General features: G+C 47.4%; 2 protein-coding genes across 5 annotated transcripts in view; one reads left to right on the top strand and one right to left on the bottom strand.

Moving 5' to 3' along the window:
- Osbpl10 (oxysterol binding protein like 10) overlaps nt 1-18,791 on the bottom strand; it is a 237,752-nt gene that overhangs the window by 205,668 nt on the left and 13,293 nt on the right. The window contains exon 1 of one of the 4 annotated variants that reach the window (XM_051140143.1): nt 14,135-14,256. The exons of the other annotated variants lie outside the window; for them this stretch is intronic. The gene's annotated coding sequence lies outside the window, so the exon portion shown is untranslated. Of the gene's footprint in view, nt 1-14,134; nt 14,257-18,791 lie in introns of those variants that run through there. 4 annotated transcript variants of the gene reach the window in all.
- LOC127184432 (coiled-coil domain-containing protein 28B-like) lies at nt 377-2,330 on the top strand. The gene is made up of 2 exons (XM_051140821.1): nt 377-415; nt 1,546-2,330. Exons 1-2 carry the CDS (start codon nt 377-379, stop codon nt 2,233-2,235), a joined length of 729 nt encoding a protein of 242 aa, XP_050996778.1. The 3' UTR covers nt 2,236-2,330.

The raw sequence follows: 18,791 nt of genomic DNA, 5'->3' as shown, positions 1-18,791 counted from the left end.
TGGTAAGAAAAGTATCTCATTACTCAGGGTAAAGTTGTAAGTATTGGCAAAGATGCCAGAGGATCGCCCGACTCAGAGGTCAAGTTCTGATGCAAACAAAACACTCAAACCAGTTAACTAACTAGCTGTGGTTAGACATAACCACACTACATGGGAGAGGGGAGCCACTTTCGGGTGAATTTCTCTACTTTTTTGTCACAGGGTCTCCTGTAAGCCAGGCTGGCCTTAGTCTGATCCTCCTGCCTCAGCTTTCCGAGTCGCTAGGTTACTGAGGTGTGCCACCACACCCAGCCCCTCCAGCTGGATGTCCTGACCAGTGTCAGTTGTCAACTGTCCTTCCTAGGGCACACGTGGAAAAAAATAACAGTAGAGCAACATGACCTTGACGGAGAAGCTTCCATGTGGCCTGAACAGTGTGAGAAGCTGCAGACAGATATCTCCCCATGGCCTGAAAACAACATCCAGTGTGGACGTTACGAAAAAGCGTCAGGTCGACACCACGAACCCTACACACAAGTCCAGGCAGATGAAAGGCTTAAAGAAAAGTCAATATTTGACATTTTCAGCAGGAAATACCTCTAGCTAACAAGAAGATATTTATTTTCTGCCACATTAAAAGAAAAATTCCTTGGGGCAGGTGAAATGACTCCACAGTTGACAGCATACCGCTCTTAGGGAGGACGAGAGTTCGGTTCCTGCACCCGTCCTAGGCAGCTCACACCTACAGCTCCAGTTCCAAGGGGATTCAATGCCTTCTGTTGGCCTCTTATATACACTTATACACACACACACACACACACACACACACACACACACACATACACACATACACAGGCACTCATGCGCACAGGCACGCATGCACACATGCATGCACACAGGCATGCAAGCACACACACACACACACACACACACACACATATACAAACATACACAGGCACTCATGCACATAGGCACGCATGCACACATGCATGCACACAGGCATGCAAACACACACACACACACACACACACACACACATTTTTAATTAGGGTTGGAGAATGGCTCAGCAGCTTAGAGCACTGGCTGCTCTTGCAGAGGACCCAGGTTTTATTCCCAGCACCCACATAGCAGCTCACAGCTGTTTGCATCTGGGGGATCTGCTGCCCCCCTGTTGGCCTCTTTGAGCACTGCCTGCATATGCTGCCTAGGCACACATACAGGCAAAGCACACAAACTTATTCTTAAAAGTTAAGATATACCTTAAAATGTTTTGTTTTGTTTTGTTTTGTTTACTTCAGGTGCTCTCTGTGGACCAGCTTGCACATCATGGTAGAAGCTGCTCTCAAAATAAATAAATAAATAAAGTAATAAAATAATCTGAGCTGTCAGTTCCGTAGGCTGAAGCAATGTTCTAAGAGTCTGCAGGTTTCTAAGCTGGCCTCTGTGGAAGTCCTATTTGCGTACACTTGTGTTAACTTCCCAGGGTATCTGACATGGCCTGTCAAGTGGAATGGCTTCATCTGCCATTGAGTGGAGTAACAGGCAATGTAATTAAACAACACGAAGAAGAAGCAAGGGGAGGGAGATTGCAATGAAGCACCGTTCCACACTCCAGACCCCAAACATCCAGGCCTGAGGTCCAACAAGCACCCAAGGGATGACAAAAAGAAGAAACGGAGCCCTAAGCCCTGCCTGACCCAACAGGCACAGGCCCCAGGCACACTACGTAGAGTCCCTGTGCCCACCAGTCACAGTGGTTCCCTGGCCCTGGGACTCCCTCATCTCCCATCACCCAAGCAACAAGCCAAGTTCAAAAGAACGGGCAAGGAGAAATGCGGACTGGTTCTGGCTGGAGGTGGGGGCAGCTCTGCAGGCACACCCCCGCAACACTCCTTCCTGACCGAGGTGACCGATGTCTATGAGATGGAGGGGGGACTGCTGAACCTGCTCAATGACTTTCACTCAGGCCGCCTGCAAGCCTTTGGGAAGGAATGCTCCTTCGAGCAGCTGGAACACGCGCGGGAGATGCAGGAGAAGTTGGCCAGACTGCACTTCAGCCTGGATGTGTGCGGGGAAGAGGAAGATGAGGAAGAGGAAGAAGACGGCGTTTTGGAGGGCTTGCCTGAGGAGCAGAAGACGATGATAGCTGACCGCAACCTGGACCAGCTGCTCAGCAATCTAGAAGATCTTAGCAATTCCATACAGAAACTGCACCTGGCAGAGAATGCCGAGCCTGAGGAGCAGCCAGCGGCGTAGGTGTCGCCTAGTCTGCTTCTTTTCTTCCCTTCAAACTGTGACTTTTTACGGATTGGGGATGGTATTCAGCAGCCTCCCAGGTGCTATGGGGTCAGGGGCACTTCTTGGAATTAAACAAACTGAAAAGCAAAAAAAAAAAAAAAAAAAAAAAAAAAAAAAAGAAGAAGAAGAAGAAGAAGCAAGAATTTCTGCTTTTCGAAACCATCAGAAATAACATTAAAAGACAGGCTGTCCTGGGTGTGATGGCCAGAGTTCAAGGTTAGCCTGGGCTGCAGTCTGAGATCCTGTTTCAACAACAACAGCAACAAAAGTTCAGAATGTCTTCTCTCTAAGGTCCTCTAGAGCTATGCATGGCAGCCACTCTTGCCCAAGAAAGCTACTCTCCTGATAACAGCATTGACATATGGACTGACTCCTATGACTAAATTTTTCCCAGCAGCCCCTTCTACATAATTCTTCCAATGTCTCAATAAATATTTTATTAGACTTGACTGCCACAACTTCTGCTTTCACTACAAGAAGAATATGTCTCCTGGGGGCTAGCCACTGTGACGTTAGACATTAGACAATTAGCCATTGTGACTGTGTGCATGCCCTTACTAACAAACCCTGTAGAGTAGCTCACTTTGGGCTACCAGTAGCTTTCTGACCTCCTTCCTGGCCTACAAAGGCCAGGGAACAAGGAACTATGTTCCACTGACTCTCTGGCAGCTAGATTTCCTCACACAGACATAATCAAGGTTGGAAAAACAGAGGAAAACAATTAGCCATAACCTGGGAGGCCAGATGTTCCAATGTTCTGCCTCCAGCACCACAGGCACCAAGGCAGAAGTGATTTAAGAGTCATGCTACAAGACTGAGAATCAGTTGGGGACAGGCTGTGTTATATCCCTATACACACCATCTAACCTGGTTCATTCTCAGAAATACTCTAAGATCCCCAACTACAGTGCTGGAGTGATGTCTCAGCTGCTAAGAGGACCTATTCCTCGCACGCAGGACCTGTGTTCAGTTCCCAGCACCTACATGGCAGCTAACGGCTGTCTCTAACTCCAGTTTCAGAAGACGCAACGCCCTCCTCTGGCCATCTCTGTAATTGAATGCATATGATGCACATACATACACGCAGGCAGAAACACCCATACACATAAAATAAAAATAAGACAAAACCCCGAAGCTGCCTACGGTCCTAACCAGCATGCTTTCTGAAGGGTTGACATCCACCTCCTGCTCCCCAGCACAGGACATAGGTTTCTACAAGATGGAGACAGTGGAAGAGGAAACAGGGACTAGAAAAAGCATGCTAGAGTCCATCAGGGCCTGTCAACACAATTCCCAGAAAAGCAAGACCAAGCCAGCCTTGCAAGCGTCCAGAGAACAGAGGCAATTAACCATGTGAAAACTGACAGCCTTTGGGGAGAGGGACTTGGGAGGCTCCCACCCCTGCTAAGGAGAGCCAGGCACTTAGTGGTTACTAGAGGAGCGGAAGATTATTTTCTTCCAAACTACAGCAAGGTGTCCATGCTCCCGTCAATACCGTCCACTGATGCTTCTATAAGCAAACCTAGTGAAACACACACACACACACACACATGCGCGTGCGCATGAAAATTGGGAAGAAGAAGGGGGAGAGGAGAGGGTCACAGTGGGTGGATATCAAGAAAATATATCTGGTAGGAAAATGTAGTCCTGAAATACACTACCATGTTTAATTAATATATTGTTTTTTGTAAAGACTTATTTGTTATTATGTATTCAGTGTTCTGCCTGCGTATACACCTGCAGGCCAGAAGAGGGCACCAGATCTCATTGTAGATGGTTGTGAGCTGCCATGTGGTTGCTGGGAATCGAACTCAGGACCTCTGAAAGAGCAGCCAGTGCTCTTAACCTCTGAGCCATCTCTCCAGCTTCAACTGTTTTTAATGGCAGCCTTTTAAGGATGTTGCCCTTGCTCATGAGGCTGTAAATTAGGCCATCTTGGAGGTCTTTGTGTGAGGAGACGACCTCATTCAAAAGCCATGCTGGCTGGCATACCAGGGGCAACCTGGTGCCGCAGCAACACCTGGATTCTGGTCGTTTTTCCTTTACTGTTGCACTTACACATAAAATAAACATTTTTGTTTCCTCCAAACAAACACCAAAGAGGCCCACTGCCATCCACCACCACTGTTTGCTCACATCGAAGAGTCCATCTCTCATGAACCAACTATGAGGTCTAGAGAGCAGTGACGTCAACACAACCCGGATGGCAATGAGAGGCGGACAAAGCTCTCTCAGTTGATGCCATTTTTAGATAAAATTGAGGAAAGACTGTGAAGCAGGCAGAGGCAGCTTTGCTGCTGCAGCTGGTAACTTATTCTGAAGGTCATCCCATGAAAGCACCCCTGGAAGATTTTTGAGCAACAGCAGTGTTTCTGTGGGGAAAGAAGCTAGCCAGTCTGGGGTACACTGTCATGAAACTCCTGTTGGGTAAGCACACCATAGAGTCCCATTGTGGGACTTGAGGCTCGTACGTGATCACTCCCTGATGAGTTAAAGACAAAGATTAGCACGTGCAAGGGTTCAGCCTTTGCTGCTGTTTGCAAGGGAGGGAGCTGAAATTCAAGCTAACAAGAGACCCAGATGTCTACAAAGCAAGTGTACACCTAACGTGGTTCTCTGGACATGGACCATGGAAAGATTAGCACTGGGTTGTGAGAGCTGCCACTGATTTCTGTCAGTCACTAGTCTCGGGGTATTGTCACTTTGCAGAGCCAACGTAACAAGTAAATTCTCCCCTACTGAAAGTAAAACAAAAAAACAAAAAAACAAAAACTCACAAAATGACAGTGCCCTTCACAAACCGGTGCCTAGATCTCTTCCCCAATAAGCATGGCTGTATGCTTTAGGCTCCACTGGATCCCGATTCCCTGACAGCGGACATGTGGACGCAGGGTGCTTTGTATGTGAATGCACACCTGTGTGTCTGTGTAGGCCACGTCCTTGCACGATGCTGTTCCTCAGGTTCCATCCCTCTCCAGGGATCCACCCGTCTCTACCTCTGCAGTGTTGAGATTAGAAGCACATGCCGCACACATGTGGGATGTTTGTCCATGGTTTCTGGAAATGACACTCAAGTCCTCAGGGCTAAAGAGATGGTTCAGCAATTAAGAGCATACACTGCAGGCAGGTGGTGGCGACAGGGGGCGGTGGCAGCAGCACGCGCCTTTAATCCCAGCACTTGGGAGGCAGAAGCAGGCGGATCTCTGTGAGTTCAAGCCCAGCCTGGTCTACAGAGTGAGTTCCAGGGCAGCCAAGGCTACACAGAGAAACCCTGTCTCAAAAGAATCAAACAAACAAACAAACAAAAAAGCACATAATGCTCATGCAGAGGACCTCCCGGTGAGTTCAATCCCCAGCTCATGTTGAGCAGCTCATAACTGCCTATAACTCTGATTCCAAGGGATCAAATACCCTCTTCTGGATTAATCAGGCGCCTGCATTCACACATGTGTGTGCGTGCACACACACACACACACACACACACACACATATACACACAATTAAAAATAAAATAAATATTTAAAGCTAGATTTAAAAAAAAAACCCAACTCTCTTGCTTGCAAGGCAAACACTTTACAACCTAAACCATCTCCCCAGCCCACTGTGTGTGTGTGTGTGTGTGTGTGTGTGTGTGTGTGTGTGTGTGTGTTTGTGTGTAGTATATGAGTGTTTGTGTATATACATATGTACATGTGGGTGCACATGGAGGTCATAAGTGAACATGAGAAACATCAACTGTCTTCTTCAATTGCCTTCCATCCTTTTTTGCTTTTTTGAGACAGGATAGGTCCCTGAGCCCGCAGTTCCTTGCTTGGCTCACTTGACTGGTGAGTGTGCTCTGAGGATCCGTCTGTCTTGGCTACCTACCCCGAAGGCCGGGGCCACAGGCACTCAGCCTCAGGCCTGGCTTTCTTACGTGAAGCTGGAGACCTAACTCTGCACTTTGCCCACTGAGCCATCGCTGCTGCCCCTGTAAATGAGGTTTTCCCAGAACACAGCCAAGCATTTCTGCTCACATAGTGTTCAAGGCTGCCATTAGGCTACAGTGACCGAACGGAAATGGTCACCTAAGACAATCAGAAAACACAGATATTTACACTTCAACTCATAACAGAAGCAAAATTACAATCATTATGTAGCAACGACATAATTGTATGCTCTGTGTTAAAGGATCCCAACTAGGAAGGGTTGGGAACCACTGATTTAGACCTTGACTGTTTTCCTTCCCTTCCGTGATTCAAAGAGCAAGCACCACACACAGGGAAAGTTCATCAATGTGACATGGGAAGTGTCCCCCCAAAGGTCAAATGCCATCTTTAAAGAATAGGGACCCTAAAAACATTTTTTTTTTTTTTGAGACAGAGTTTCTCTATAGCTTCCACAGCAATCCACCTGCCTCTGCCTCCCGAGTGTTGGGATTAAAGGCATGCGCCACCACATCCAGCTCCTAAAACATTATAGCCATGGCCCAAAACAGCAATTGTTCAAAAATGAACGAGTGTGCAATGGGGTCAAACACCACACTTGCAACAAGACAGGGTGCCGCCAAGAACTGATCCCAGGCTAGACAGATGGCTCAAAGGTTAAAAGTGCTTGCTGCTCAGGCAGAGGCCCCAACATCTGCTCCCAGCACCCACGTCAAGTGGCTCACATCCGCCTAAAACTCCGTCCCAATCCAGTAAGCACCGGCACTCAGGAGCTAGAGGCGAGAAGATAAGGGGTTCAGCTTTAGCCTTGCCTAGGTACTGAGTCTGACACCAGCCTGGGATGGAGACGCTGTCTTTAGAAGTCACGCTAAAATAAAAAGCAACTCTGGCTACTGAAACTCCTACTCTGTTCTTGCAGCTACGTAACTAAAAGAAACTAGCATGAGACGAGATATGTTATCCCCAAGTCACCGTTTAATACCTTCCAGGACACGGCCGTCCAGGCCAGCAAGCTCTCTGCACATTTTGGAGTCTTCTCCACCACTCAGTCCAGCTAATAAATAAACCAGAACATCAGGTGAGCCTCGGGGCACCAGCCAGAAAATATGAAGCCAGGAAATATTGTCTGCTATTTAACAAAACCACAGGGTTAAAAAAAAAAAAGCCATTTTTACATCCACCTCCTGGACCTTGTCCAGCACCATCTGAGAAGCCAGATCCAATTTCTTGTTCTAACTCTGCATGAAGTCTTTACTACAAACTAAACTTCATCTCTCTGGGGACATTCTTCACCTGTAAAGCAAAGGAGGGAACAAGGTCATCCGAGGCTCCGAGGCCCCAGTGCCACGGCCCACAAAGAGAATTGTTAGCTTCCCTTTGTGAGACATTACTTCGGTTTATTTTGGAAAACGGATCCAGAAAAGGGATACAGGGAAAATGCCCGGATTACTCTTGGAGTGTGACATGTTGCCACTCTAGTACCTGACAGGCAGCTCTCTCCGATGCAGATTCAAAGCTGCTGCTGGACATTTAGGTACAACTGTCCCTTTGAGACCCGGTGTATTCAACGCCCCTCCCCAAGCTCATGGAGTCAGATACTGAAAAGCCCAGAGAAGCAAGGAGCTCAAGACCCAGAGCTCCTGCAGGCAAGGACTCTCAGAGAGCCCATCCAGCACGTGGGCCAGTCAGTGTCTGAGCTCTGCTTCCTGTTGGCTGTGACAAAATAAACATAAGGGAGAAACAGCTTATTAGGCTGACAACCTCAGATCATAGTTCACGATGGCAGAGAAGCCAGGCAGCAGGAGCCTGGTGGACCGGGCCTGCGTTCAGTTCCTCCATTCATACAGTTCGGGGGGCCCTACCTAGGGAATGGTGCCACCCACAGTGGGCCGATACAGTCAGGACAGTCCCCCGTAGACATGCCCACAGGGCAACTGGATCAAGACTCTCTTTGAAATTCTCATCCCAGGTGATTCCAGATCGTGTGACGTTGACAACACTGACCATCTCAGTCAGCCTCCACTCAAAGCACTTGACTGCACTGGGGAATGCTGCTCAGAGGTAGACTGAAGGCTTATCAACCACACACACACACACACATACACATATAAACACACATACAAAATATCACATACAATACACACATATATATACATATATAAATGCATACATATAAACACACATACAAACATATACACATGCACCATACACACATACCTGCATACACACACACATATACACACATATAACCCCATATACCCAAACATATACACACATCCATACACATATGCACACATGTATGCATACACACACACACAGACAGACACACACATACACACACACACACACACACACACACACACAGATATGTTCCTATGAGCATCTCATCTCTACAGCCTGAGTTCCAGGACAATCCCTCTGAATGAGGCTGCCACCAGCTTGTCATTGAGAGCCTCAGCCGCCTCCACCAGGCTCAGTGTTCACTAACCCAGGGTAAAACTGAACAAAGCAGAACCCACCATTCAGTTCTCATGTACAACTAAAGGAGTATTTGCATCAGTTAGGGTTGTAAACAGGCTCTAGGAGCAAGGTGTAACAAGGGAATCCACTTAAACCCCTTATCCTTAGGCCAAATTCCTCACGGAGCCCTTTAACCTAAATGGAAAAGCAGGGACAAAACAGCCCCTGTAAGCTTACAAGCAATTTTCCACAAAGCAGGTCCTCCTCCTGGAAGCATCTATGTCAGGGCTGGCACGATGGCTCAGTGGGTAAGGGTGCTTGCCACAGGCCTAGGAACCCCACTTCAGTCCCTGGTACCCACAGAGTGGAAGGAAAGAACCAGCCATTCTGAGTCTCTCTCACCTCTACACACGCCATCCACATAGCAAATCAACGAATAAAATGTAAAGCATCCATCTCCCAGTGAGAGTAAAGACTTGTCCCGACCCTTTTATCAGCTCAGAAACCAAATAACTCCTCTGCCCTTTCCTGTCCCTGGAAACCGTCACCAAAAGCCCATCACCAACCTCTCCAAGGGCATCAGCCAGCAAGCCTCACCCACAGCTGCCGCCAATGGCAAAGAATGGCCCTTTGTGTAACATGTGCGCGATGTGCATGTATTCACAGGTGTGCACAGAATACACACAGAGGTCAGAGAGCAACCCTGGATGCTGGCCCTCACCTTCTACCTTGTTTGATGTAGGCGTTCTCTTCTGCTGTTTGATACTGCATATTGCCAGGATGGATGGATGGACAGACGGACAAATGGATGGATGGTCTGTACATCTGCTTATCATCCCACCTGAGATTACATATGCATGTGACTATGTCCCACTTTACGAAGACTCTGGGGATTTGAACTCAGTTCCTCCTGCTTGCTCAGCAAGTGCTTTAACACACACACACACACACACACACACACACACACACACACACACACACACACCCCACCCCTACAAGGACTTATCCGAAGCACTCACAGGCAGAAGTTTCCCATCCCAAAACTGCTTCCAATAACTTCATGTTCTGAAAGTAGGATGTGGCCCAACTCTACCTGATTTCTCTATTCCTTCACTTGTTCTACAATCACTGAGGCCTCTAGATAAAAATGCTTCCTTGCGACAGAACTTGAGAGCATAGGCAGGAAGATGCCTGAGAGCTTGAGGCCAATCACAACGACATAGTGAGCTCAAGGTTAGCTGATGATATAAAGCACAAAATCTGGTCCCAGAAAGAGGAGTGGGCACCGGGTGGTGGTGGCGCACACCTTTAATCCCAGCAGTCGGGAGGCAGAGGCAGGCAGATCTCTGTGAGTTGGAGGCCAGCCTGGTCTACAAAGTGAGTCCAGGACAGCCAAGTCTACACAGAGAAACCCTGTCTTTAACCAAAAGAGAGAAGGGAGGAGGGGAGAGACAGACAGACAGACGACAGACATGGGGATGGGTAAGATACAGTGCATCACTACAGACCTCAAAATGCACCAAAAGACAATAAAGGAAAATTAGAAAAACTAGAAACGGATCTGCATACCAAGATTCAGTAGCTTATGAGAAATGGGCTAGTTCATCACAAGTGTGAAGTCAGGTGAGAGACATCACTCAGTGGGAATGAAGGCTGTCTGACTCCTCAGGCCCCAGGTAAAAAGCTGGGCATGGCCTCGTGCACCTGTGAACCCCGGGCTGTAGGGAAGCGGGCAGAGAGGTGGGCTTCACTGGCTAGGCAGTCTAGCTGGAACAGAGATCCCAGTTCAGTGAGACCTGTCTCAGGGGACAACAACAGAGAGAGCCCAACATTCTCCTCTGGCCTGAGCATGCATAACACACACAAAGACACAAAAAAGAAAAAAAAAACACTCAAGGAGTTGGAGAGATGGTTCAGCAGTAAAGAGAGCAAGCCAGGATGGAGGAAGTTTAAGGCCAGCCTAGGCTACAAAGCAAGTCAAGACAGCCAAGGCTACACAGAGAAACCCTGTCTCAAAAAATCAAGAAAGGAAAACCTACTCTTGCAGAGAGCCTGGGTTCAATTTCCAGTGTCCACATTTAATGCCAATCAATTGCCTACAACTCTAGCTCCAGAGGGACCAATACCCTCTTCTGGCTTCCAAGGGGACACACGGACACACACACACACACACACACACACACACACACACACACACACGCCCAGTAGCGCCAAGTGCTGAGAAAAATGGAGAATGACTAGACTATTCATGTGAACATTAGGAATTTTAAACCAGTGGATAAAAAGATTTACTGTGCGTACCCTAAAGAATCAAGCTGCGGCACCTGAGAACAGCCTTGAAGACAAGACACAGGACAAGAGGGGTTGGGGATGTAGCACAGTCAGTGACGTGCTTGTCAAGCATTCTTGAAGTCCTGTGTTCAAATCCCAGCATTAGGGAAGTAGAGGCAGAAGCATCAGAGGTTCAAGGTCATCCTTGGCTCCCTACAAGTTAGAAACAAGCCTGAACTACATGAGACTCTTTCAAAAAACAAACAAAAAACATTCTGAGCTTTTTCCCACTCCTAGAAATGCAGAGTGTTTGTACGGATACATTTTCTGTCTTTCTTTCTCTTCTTCTTCTCCTCCTCCTCCTCCTCTTCATCCTCTTCCTCCTCCTCCTTACTTTTTTAGAGAAATCTCACTATGTAGCCCTGGCTACCCTAGAACTCACTATGTTTGCCAGGCCACTGACTTTTGAACTCATAGCATCCTACCTGCCCCTGCCTCCCAAATACTAAAATTAAAGGCATGCAGCACCACACCTAGCCTTTATTTTCTTTCTTTTTAAAAAAAAATACTTATTTATTTTTATTTTATGTGTTTTGTCTGTGTGTATGTATGCACAGTAAATGTGTGCAGTGCTTTTGGAGGCCAGAAGAGGGCATCAGAGCCCTCATAATTTGAGTTACAGGCTGTCATGAAGGTACAAGGAACTGAATCCTGGTCCTCGGTAAGAATAGCAAGTGCTCTTAAGCACCAAGCCATCCCTCCGGCCTCTATTTTCTTTCTTTAACACTCACTTGTCCGGTTGGACAGATGGCTCAGAGGTTAAGAGCGCTGACTGCTCTTTCAGAGGTCCTGAGTTCAAATCCCAGCAACCACATGGTGGCTCACAACCATCTATAATGTGATATGATGCCCTCTTCTGGCCTGCAAGTGTACATGAAGGCAGGACACTGTGTACATAATAATAAATAGATTTTTTTTTTAATTCACTTGTCCCAGGCACTAGCCGTCAAATCTTACAAACACTGACTCACTTAACTAGATTCTCCAGGCAGCCAAAGTAGTGGGTTACATTAGGTCCACTCACCAATAAGGCACCGCAGTAATGTAGCATACACCACACTGAGGGCCTGCGTGCTGCCATCTTTACTGCCTGAAGAGAACAAGGTGCAGGGATTCTTTTACCCAAATGAGCTCCTGCGGACAGAACCAGGCCAGCCAGCCACTGAAGCAAGAGAAGGATGTCGTCACTGGGCAAACTTGGACACCTTCTGCGCCACTTTTCCTTAATCTGTTGTTTGTATTCTCTTTACCACAAGACTTCGAAGCCAGGGTGAAAACTAAAGGCCAAGTGTCTCAGAGTCAAGGCAATGGCCTCACACCCATCAGGGCTGGAAGACAAGGAAGGACAGAAGCCGTGACCAGCCATGAGGAAGAAACCAGGAGTGCTAACCTCTGCCCAGCCTGACTAATTTGAAAGCCGCTGCCCAGATCCCTGATGAGGGGAAGGCTGACAGATCAAAGCACACGGACTCTCATCTTAATAGAAAGAGGAAGCTGTGGGCACGGCCCCGTCAGTATGGTCCTTGTCCCTCAAGCATGAGGACTTGAGGATTCCCAGAATGCACAGGCCCTAGTTGCATCTCTGGTGCTGTGATAAAATACCCTGGCAAAAAGCCACTCAGGGATAAACGGTTTATTTTAGCTCGCAATTCCATGTTGTAGCTACCGGGGTCACAGCCTGAGACGGCTGGGCACATCTACTCCACAAGCAAGGGCACTCATGCTCACTTGTTTATGCTCAGCTCAATTTCTCTCTCTCTCTTTTTTTTAAGATTTATTTATTTTTTATTATGTATACACTGCTCTGCCTGCATGTACACCTGCAGACAAGATGAAGGCATCAGATCACATTATAGATGGCTGTGAGCCATCATGTGGTTGCTGGGAATTGAACTCAAGGCCTCTGGAAGAGCAGACAGTGCTCTTAACCTCTGAGCCTTCTCTCCAGCCCTGTGCTCAACTCCTCCACACAGCTCAGAGCCCCATGCCAAAGGAATGATGCCACCCACCCCCACCCCACCCCCTGTGGGCTGCATCTTTCCATATCAGCTAAGTTAAGTAAAACAGTTCCCCCACGGACATGCTCAGCCCAGAGGCCAACCCAACATAGACAATTCCTAATTAATTAAGACTCTCTTCCCAGGGGGTCTAGGTTGTAACAAGTTGACAGAGCTAGCCATCACACCACATAAAAAAGCCAGGTATGGTGGTAAATACTTACTACTCCAGTGATGGAGAGGTGGAGACCAGGGATGTCCTGGGGCTCACAAGCCAGCCAGCCTAGTGAACTTGGTGAGCTCAGTGATGGGACCCCTGTGCACACACCACACACACACACACACACACACACACACACAAAGAACACACGTACATACACAAAGAGCAAATTCCTCCTAAGTAGTAAACTCACTCACATGAACCTTGAACTCTAAGCAGCAATCAAACTGAGGTCCAGCTTGGAGCACCTGCCAGTTTAACGAGGAAGCGAGTACTTAAACTGACCTCAAGCCCCGAGGCCTTCATCCTATAGTCCCATCAGAGCAGGCCCACCCAGGGTCCACAGGCACCGCTTAGAAACTGGCCCATCTTCGCTGGGACATTCCAAAGCCACATTCCATCGGCCCTCTTTATTCAGCAAGTCATTCTAAGACAAACAGCAAAATTCTACATGACAGAGCTGGATGATGAAAGCATAGATTGAAATAGACTTTTAGAGACGGTAAGGTGGCTCGGTGTCTATACATAGGAACTTGCCGCCAAGTCTGATAGTTTGAGTTCGATCCCCGGGACACACATGATGGAAGGAGAGAGCCCACTCTCACAAGCTGAGCTCTTTATCACCACGTGTGTGCACCTATACTCTCTCTCTCTCTCTCTCTCTCACACACACACACATGAGCACACAAAGTGGGGAAGGAGGGAGGAAAGAGAATGAATTTTGGGGTGCTTATAAATGGCTGTTTAGTCTTATTTTCCTGTCAGGACTGGAGAAGAACAGCAACGTGCTAACCATTTTTATCCCGTTTGCCATGAAAACCGCTCTCTGGTTGTGTAATATCAAACAACTAACGGAGGGATGAACACGCGAATCTCCCCAGGGCTTAATGAGCCTTCTCTAAGCTGCAAATGACTTGCCTCACCTAGTTAAATGCACAATTGCTTGCAGACACTAACAAACTCAGCCCCGTTCCTTGTACTTGGTATCTGGATGGCTCAGTCCCCATGACGACACCAGGCATCTTCTGGATAGACTGCAGGATGGTCCTTGGTGTCCAAACCTTATTTCGTGAAGACAGGGATGGGAGAGGCCACAAAAATTATACATAGTTTTTTTTTTTTTGGTTTTGCTCATCAGCTTATATCAATGGTTTGTATGACACATGGTCCAAGATAATTTTTTTTTTTTTTTGACCAAGATAATTCTTCTTCCACCATAGCCCAGAGAAGCCAAAATGTTGGACACTTCTGACAGACTTAAGGCAAACTGGATAAATTTATAAGATACATTCCAGATCTGGCCGTGAACTCACTACATGCCCTCATAGCCATTTTTTTAAAAAAATAACTCAAATGTAATAGATTCTATGTTATTTCAAGTTTACATAGACATTACCATAATACAAAGAGCTGTTTGTTTATCTGTTTGCAATGGTTGAGAAGGTCTCCAGTAGCCCAGGCTAGCCTTGCTTGACCTTGAACTCCTGGGTCCTCCTGCCTCTACCTCTCAAGTGCTTTGAACAGGCATGCCGTCTAATTTATGTGGTGTTGAGGATGAAGCATGGGGCTTGGTGCCCTGGATGCTCACACACTGCACACTACCTACTGAGCTGCCGTACCCCTCATTTTTAATGTTTCTTTTTTAATTTTGTTGTACTAGGAATTGAACCCACGGCCTCACACAAGCTATCAATAAGCCACTGCCACCGAAGAACTATGTAGTACTCACAAACTATGGACACTTATTAGTTGATTTATCCTTTTTAGACCAGGCCTGCCACTGCCTCCCTGAGTGCTGGGATTACAGGTGTATGCCACCGTGCCTGGCTTTATATACATATATGAGTGTGTGGATCTCTGTCTGTCTGTCTGTCTGTCTGTCTGTCTGCCTCTGTCTGTCTGTCTCTCTCTCTCTCTCATGTGTGTGTGTGTGTGTGTGTGTGTTGTAAGCCTGTACACACATGTGTATGTGAGTATATTCATGTGCATGTGTAGAGGCCAGACGTTGATGCCAGATCTCTTTTCTACCATTCTTCACCTTATTCTAGAGACAGGGTGTCTGAGCTCACTTGGAGCTGGCAGATTCTGCTAGACCCTCCAGCCAGCCAGTCCCAGGCTGTCTCTGACACTGCAGCACGGGGAGCTGCAAACACCTACCACCATGCCCAGCTTTCTTTTGTCTTGGTTTACGGTTTTTTGTTTTTTGTTTTTGTTTTTGTTTTCATGTTTTGCTCATATGTATATCTGTGTACCTTATTGTGCCTAGTGCTCTCAGAGGTCAGAAGAGGGCATCAGACCCCTGGAACTGGGGTTTATGAACAGTTGTGAACTGCCATGTGGCTGCTGGGAATTAAAACCAGGTCCTTTGGAAGAGCAACAACTAATATTAAGCACTAAGGAATTTCTACACACGCGCGCGCGCGCGACACCCAGTTTGTTTGAGGTGAGTGCCAGGGAACAAACTGAGGTCACTTTACCCACTGAGCCATCTCTCCAAGCCCTCTGCATCCCACCCCCTTTTATCTTTAAGCCCTTTGGAATCTGCTACGGATGTATCACCCTTTGATAGTTCAGTGTACAGGAACTAAAACCAATGCGGTGCTATTAACTGAGCTGCGAATCCTATGTAAAAGGCATTAGTGAACTCTGTGTCACTTCCACAGAAACACGCATCAGGTCCTGAGTTACTGCAGTTGTGACATGCAAGAACGCAAAGTTTGGAACCAAGAAACAGCCACACTGAAAAGTCCAGCATTTGGGAGGTGCAGGCAAGAGGCTCAAAAGTTCAAGGTCACCATGAGGTGCTATCAAAAGAACAAGGGGGCGACGTGTGTGTGTGTGTGTGTGTGTGTGTGTGTGTGTGTGTGTGTGTGTGAAATATAAATAAGACTGGAACAGAGAAAAAAACAAAAATATCAAGCACACTACAGGACAGACAATGAAGAGGAGGGAAAGCCCAGGGGGAGCAGGGATCAAGGCAATGCTGCACCATGAAGAGATGCCCCCTCTCTTGGTCCAGCTTACCTCACACTCTGCTTCACCTCAGCTACACAGAGACCTTGAAGCCAGCCTGGGCTAAGTGAGACTCTTAAGCTAGCCTGGGCTAAGTGAGACCCTGACTCCAAAAGAAAAGAAAAAAGGAACAACTTCAGACTTACCCTGGGCCTCACAGACCACCCCTCCCCCCCCCCCATTCATTTCTCATGCTTTGTCCAAAGGTCTCCAAGTGCTCACCTTTTTGCCTCACTCAAAAAAAAATTTTTTTTAAATTAAAAATGGCCTGTCCTGCTATTGAGCATAAAAAAAGAAAATGTAACAGCCCCCAGACCTTAGTACAACTGACAGCACACTGGAGGCACAATATGACCTGAAAACCCATCATGTTGGCCCCAACATCTGCCAAAACGGGGAACAAAGACCTAACACATCAAAGACCTATCCATATTTCCAGAATCAAGCCAAGTCCCTACCTGTACTAAACTTGCTTTTTGGCTTCCACTTTTCACTAACTGCTCCTGCTAACCAAAGTGATCAATCGGGTTGCGGTTTTGTGCATAAGAAGAAAAAAAAAAAAAACAGCGAGGCTCTGGGCTACATGATTTGAGCAAGTCCCCCATGCAGCCACCAGCTCACAATCCTTTTTATTCATCTTTAAGGCTGTCCATGAGGGGCTGGAGAAGTGGCTCAGTGGCTAAGAACAATGACTGCTCTTCCAGAGGACCCAGGTTCAATTCCCAGCACCCATATGGCAGCTCACAACTATCTGTAACTCCAGTTCCAGGGGAATCTGACACCCTCACACTGACATACATGCAGGCAAAACACCAATGCACACGAGATAAAATTATTAATTAATTAAAAAATGTCCATGTTTTCTCTAGTGGAGTTAACCTGGAAAGAAAAACTCCTAAAGTTCTGGCTTTTAAGACTGGTTGCCTCAATGCCCTTTGGACCACAGTATCAGCTGCCAACTCCTCAGAAGAAGGCAGGCCGCCATTAGTCAGGGTGATAAGTCACCACAAAGAGACAGCTGGAGCGATGTCAGTGATAACGGGTCATTGACAGAGTCTAGATCACCTGGGCCAGGGCTGCTGGGCAGGCCTGTGGGGATTATCTTGACTATGTTAACTGATGTGGGAGGAGCCAGCTTGACTTCCCACACCTGGGCAGGGGATCCTAGAGTGAGGTATAAAGGCAGAGAGCACTAAGAAGCTCATCCTAGGGAACAGCTCGTGGACTCTGCTTGCTTCCTCTGACAGTGAGTGCCCCGTGAGCAGCTATTTCAGGCCCCAGTGCTGGAGACTAAGCCCCTTTAAGGTGCTTTTCTCAGAGCCTTTTACCACACCCACAGGATAAAAACTACAACAGCCCTGGCTTTGTGCTTTTGGCCTCTTTTGCTGTTTAGACAGGCTCTCCTGTAGCCCAGGCTGGCCTTTAGCTCCTGACCCTCCTGACTCTACCTCCATGCCTAGTATATGCAGTGCTGGGAACAGAGTCCAGGGTGTCCCGCCTGCCAGCCAAGCACTCAACTAAGTCACATCCCTAGCTGTGTTCCCACTTTTTGGTTTGTTTTTGTTTTTGTTTTGAGACAGGGTTTCTCTATGCATCCCTGGCTATCCTGGAACTCACTTTGTAGACCAGGCTGGCCTCGAACTCACAAAGATCCACCGGTCTCTAAGGCATGCACCACCATACCCAGCCCAATGACTCTGAATTTCTGATTGCCCTGCCTCACCCTTGAGAGTTTGAGAATTACAAGTATGCACCTCCACAGTCAGTTTGGACCACAGCCAGTGTCTGAGGCATGCTAGGCAAGCACTCTACAGCCAGGCCCCATGCAAGCTCCAGTGGTCCACTTTCAAGGAGTAAGGGCAACCCATACACACAGCAAAACCCCAAACAAGCCAGACACTGGTGGCACACACCTCTAATCCTAACACTTGGAGGCAGAGACAGACAGCTCTCTGAGTCTGAGGCCAGCCTGGTCTACAGAGTGAGTTCCAGGACAGCCAGGGCTACACAGAGAAACCCTGTCTTGAAAAGCCAACAAAACAAAACGAAACATAGCAGAATAGAAATCCCCCAAACAAAGTTCGTTTTACAAATACTTGACCCTATTTCAGTCAAAGTTCACCAAGCTTAATGAATCAGAGGCCTTGGGGCCAAGTAAAGATTCATCAAAGGCTTGCTCTAGTGTTTGCCTAGCATGTGCAAAACCCTGGGTTCAATCCCCCATGCAATAAAGAGAAAAAAACAAAACAAAACAAAACCCAGCACTCACATGGCAGCCCACAACTGTCTGCAATTCATCTCCTGGGTATCACATGCCCTCTTCTGGCCACCTCCGGCACTGCACGCACATGCTGCACATACATACATTCAGGAAAACAGATGCATGAAATAAACAAGTGTTTTAAAACAAATGAAAAGAAGACACCTTAGAGTCATACGAATCCAGACTTTACATCACTAACTGGACAGCATCCACTGCTTTCCAGCTTCATTATCTGCAGCATGGAATTCTACCTACATCTCCGTGGGCATAGAACTGACTGTGACCAGGGCCTTTACAATAGGTGC

This window comes from Acomys russatus, chromosome 32, assembly GCF_903995435.1.
Source record: "Acomys russatus chromosome 32, mAcoRus1.1, whole genome shotgun sequence".
In the NCBI taxonomy this organism is placed as follows: domain Eukaryota; kingdom Metazoa; phylum Chordata; class Mammalia; order Rodentia; family Muridae; genus Acomys; species Acomys russatus.
This window is presented reverse-complemented; position numbering and strand designations above follow the sequence as displayed.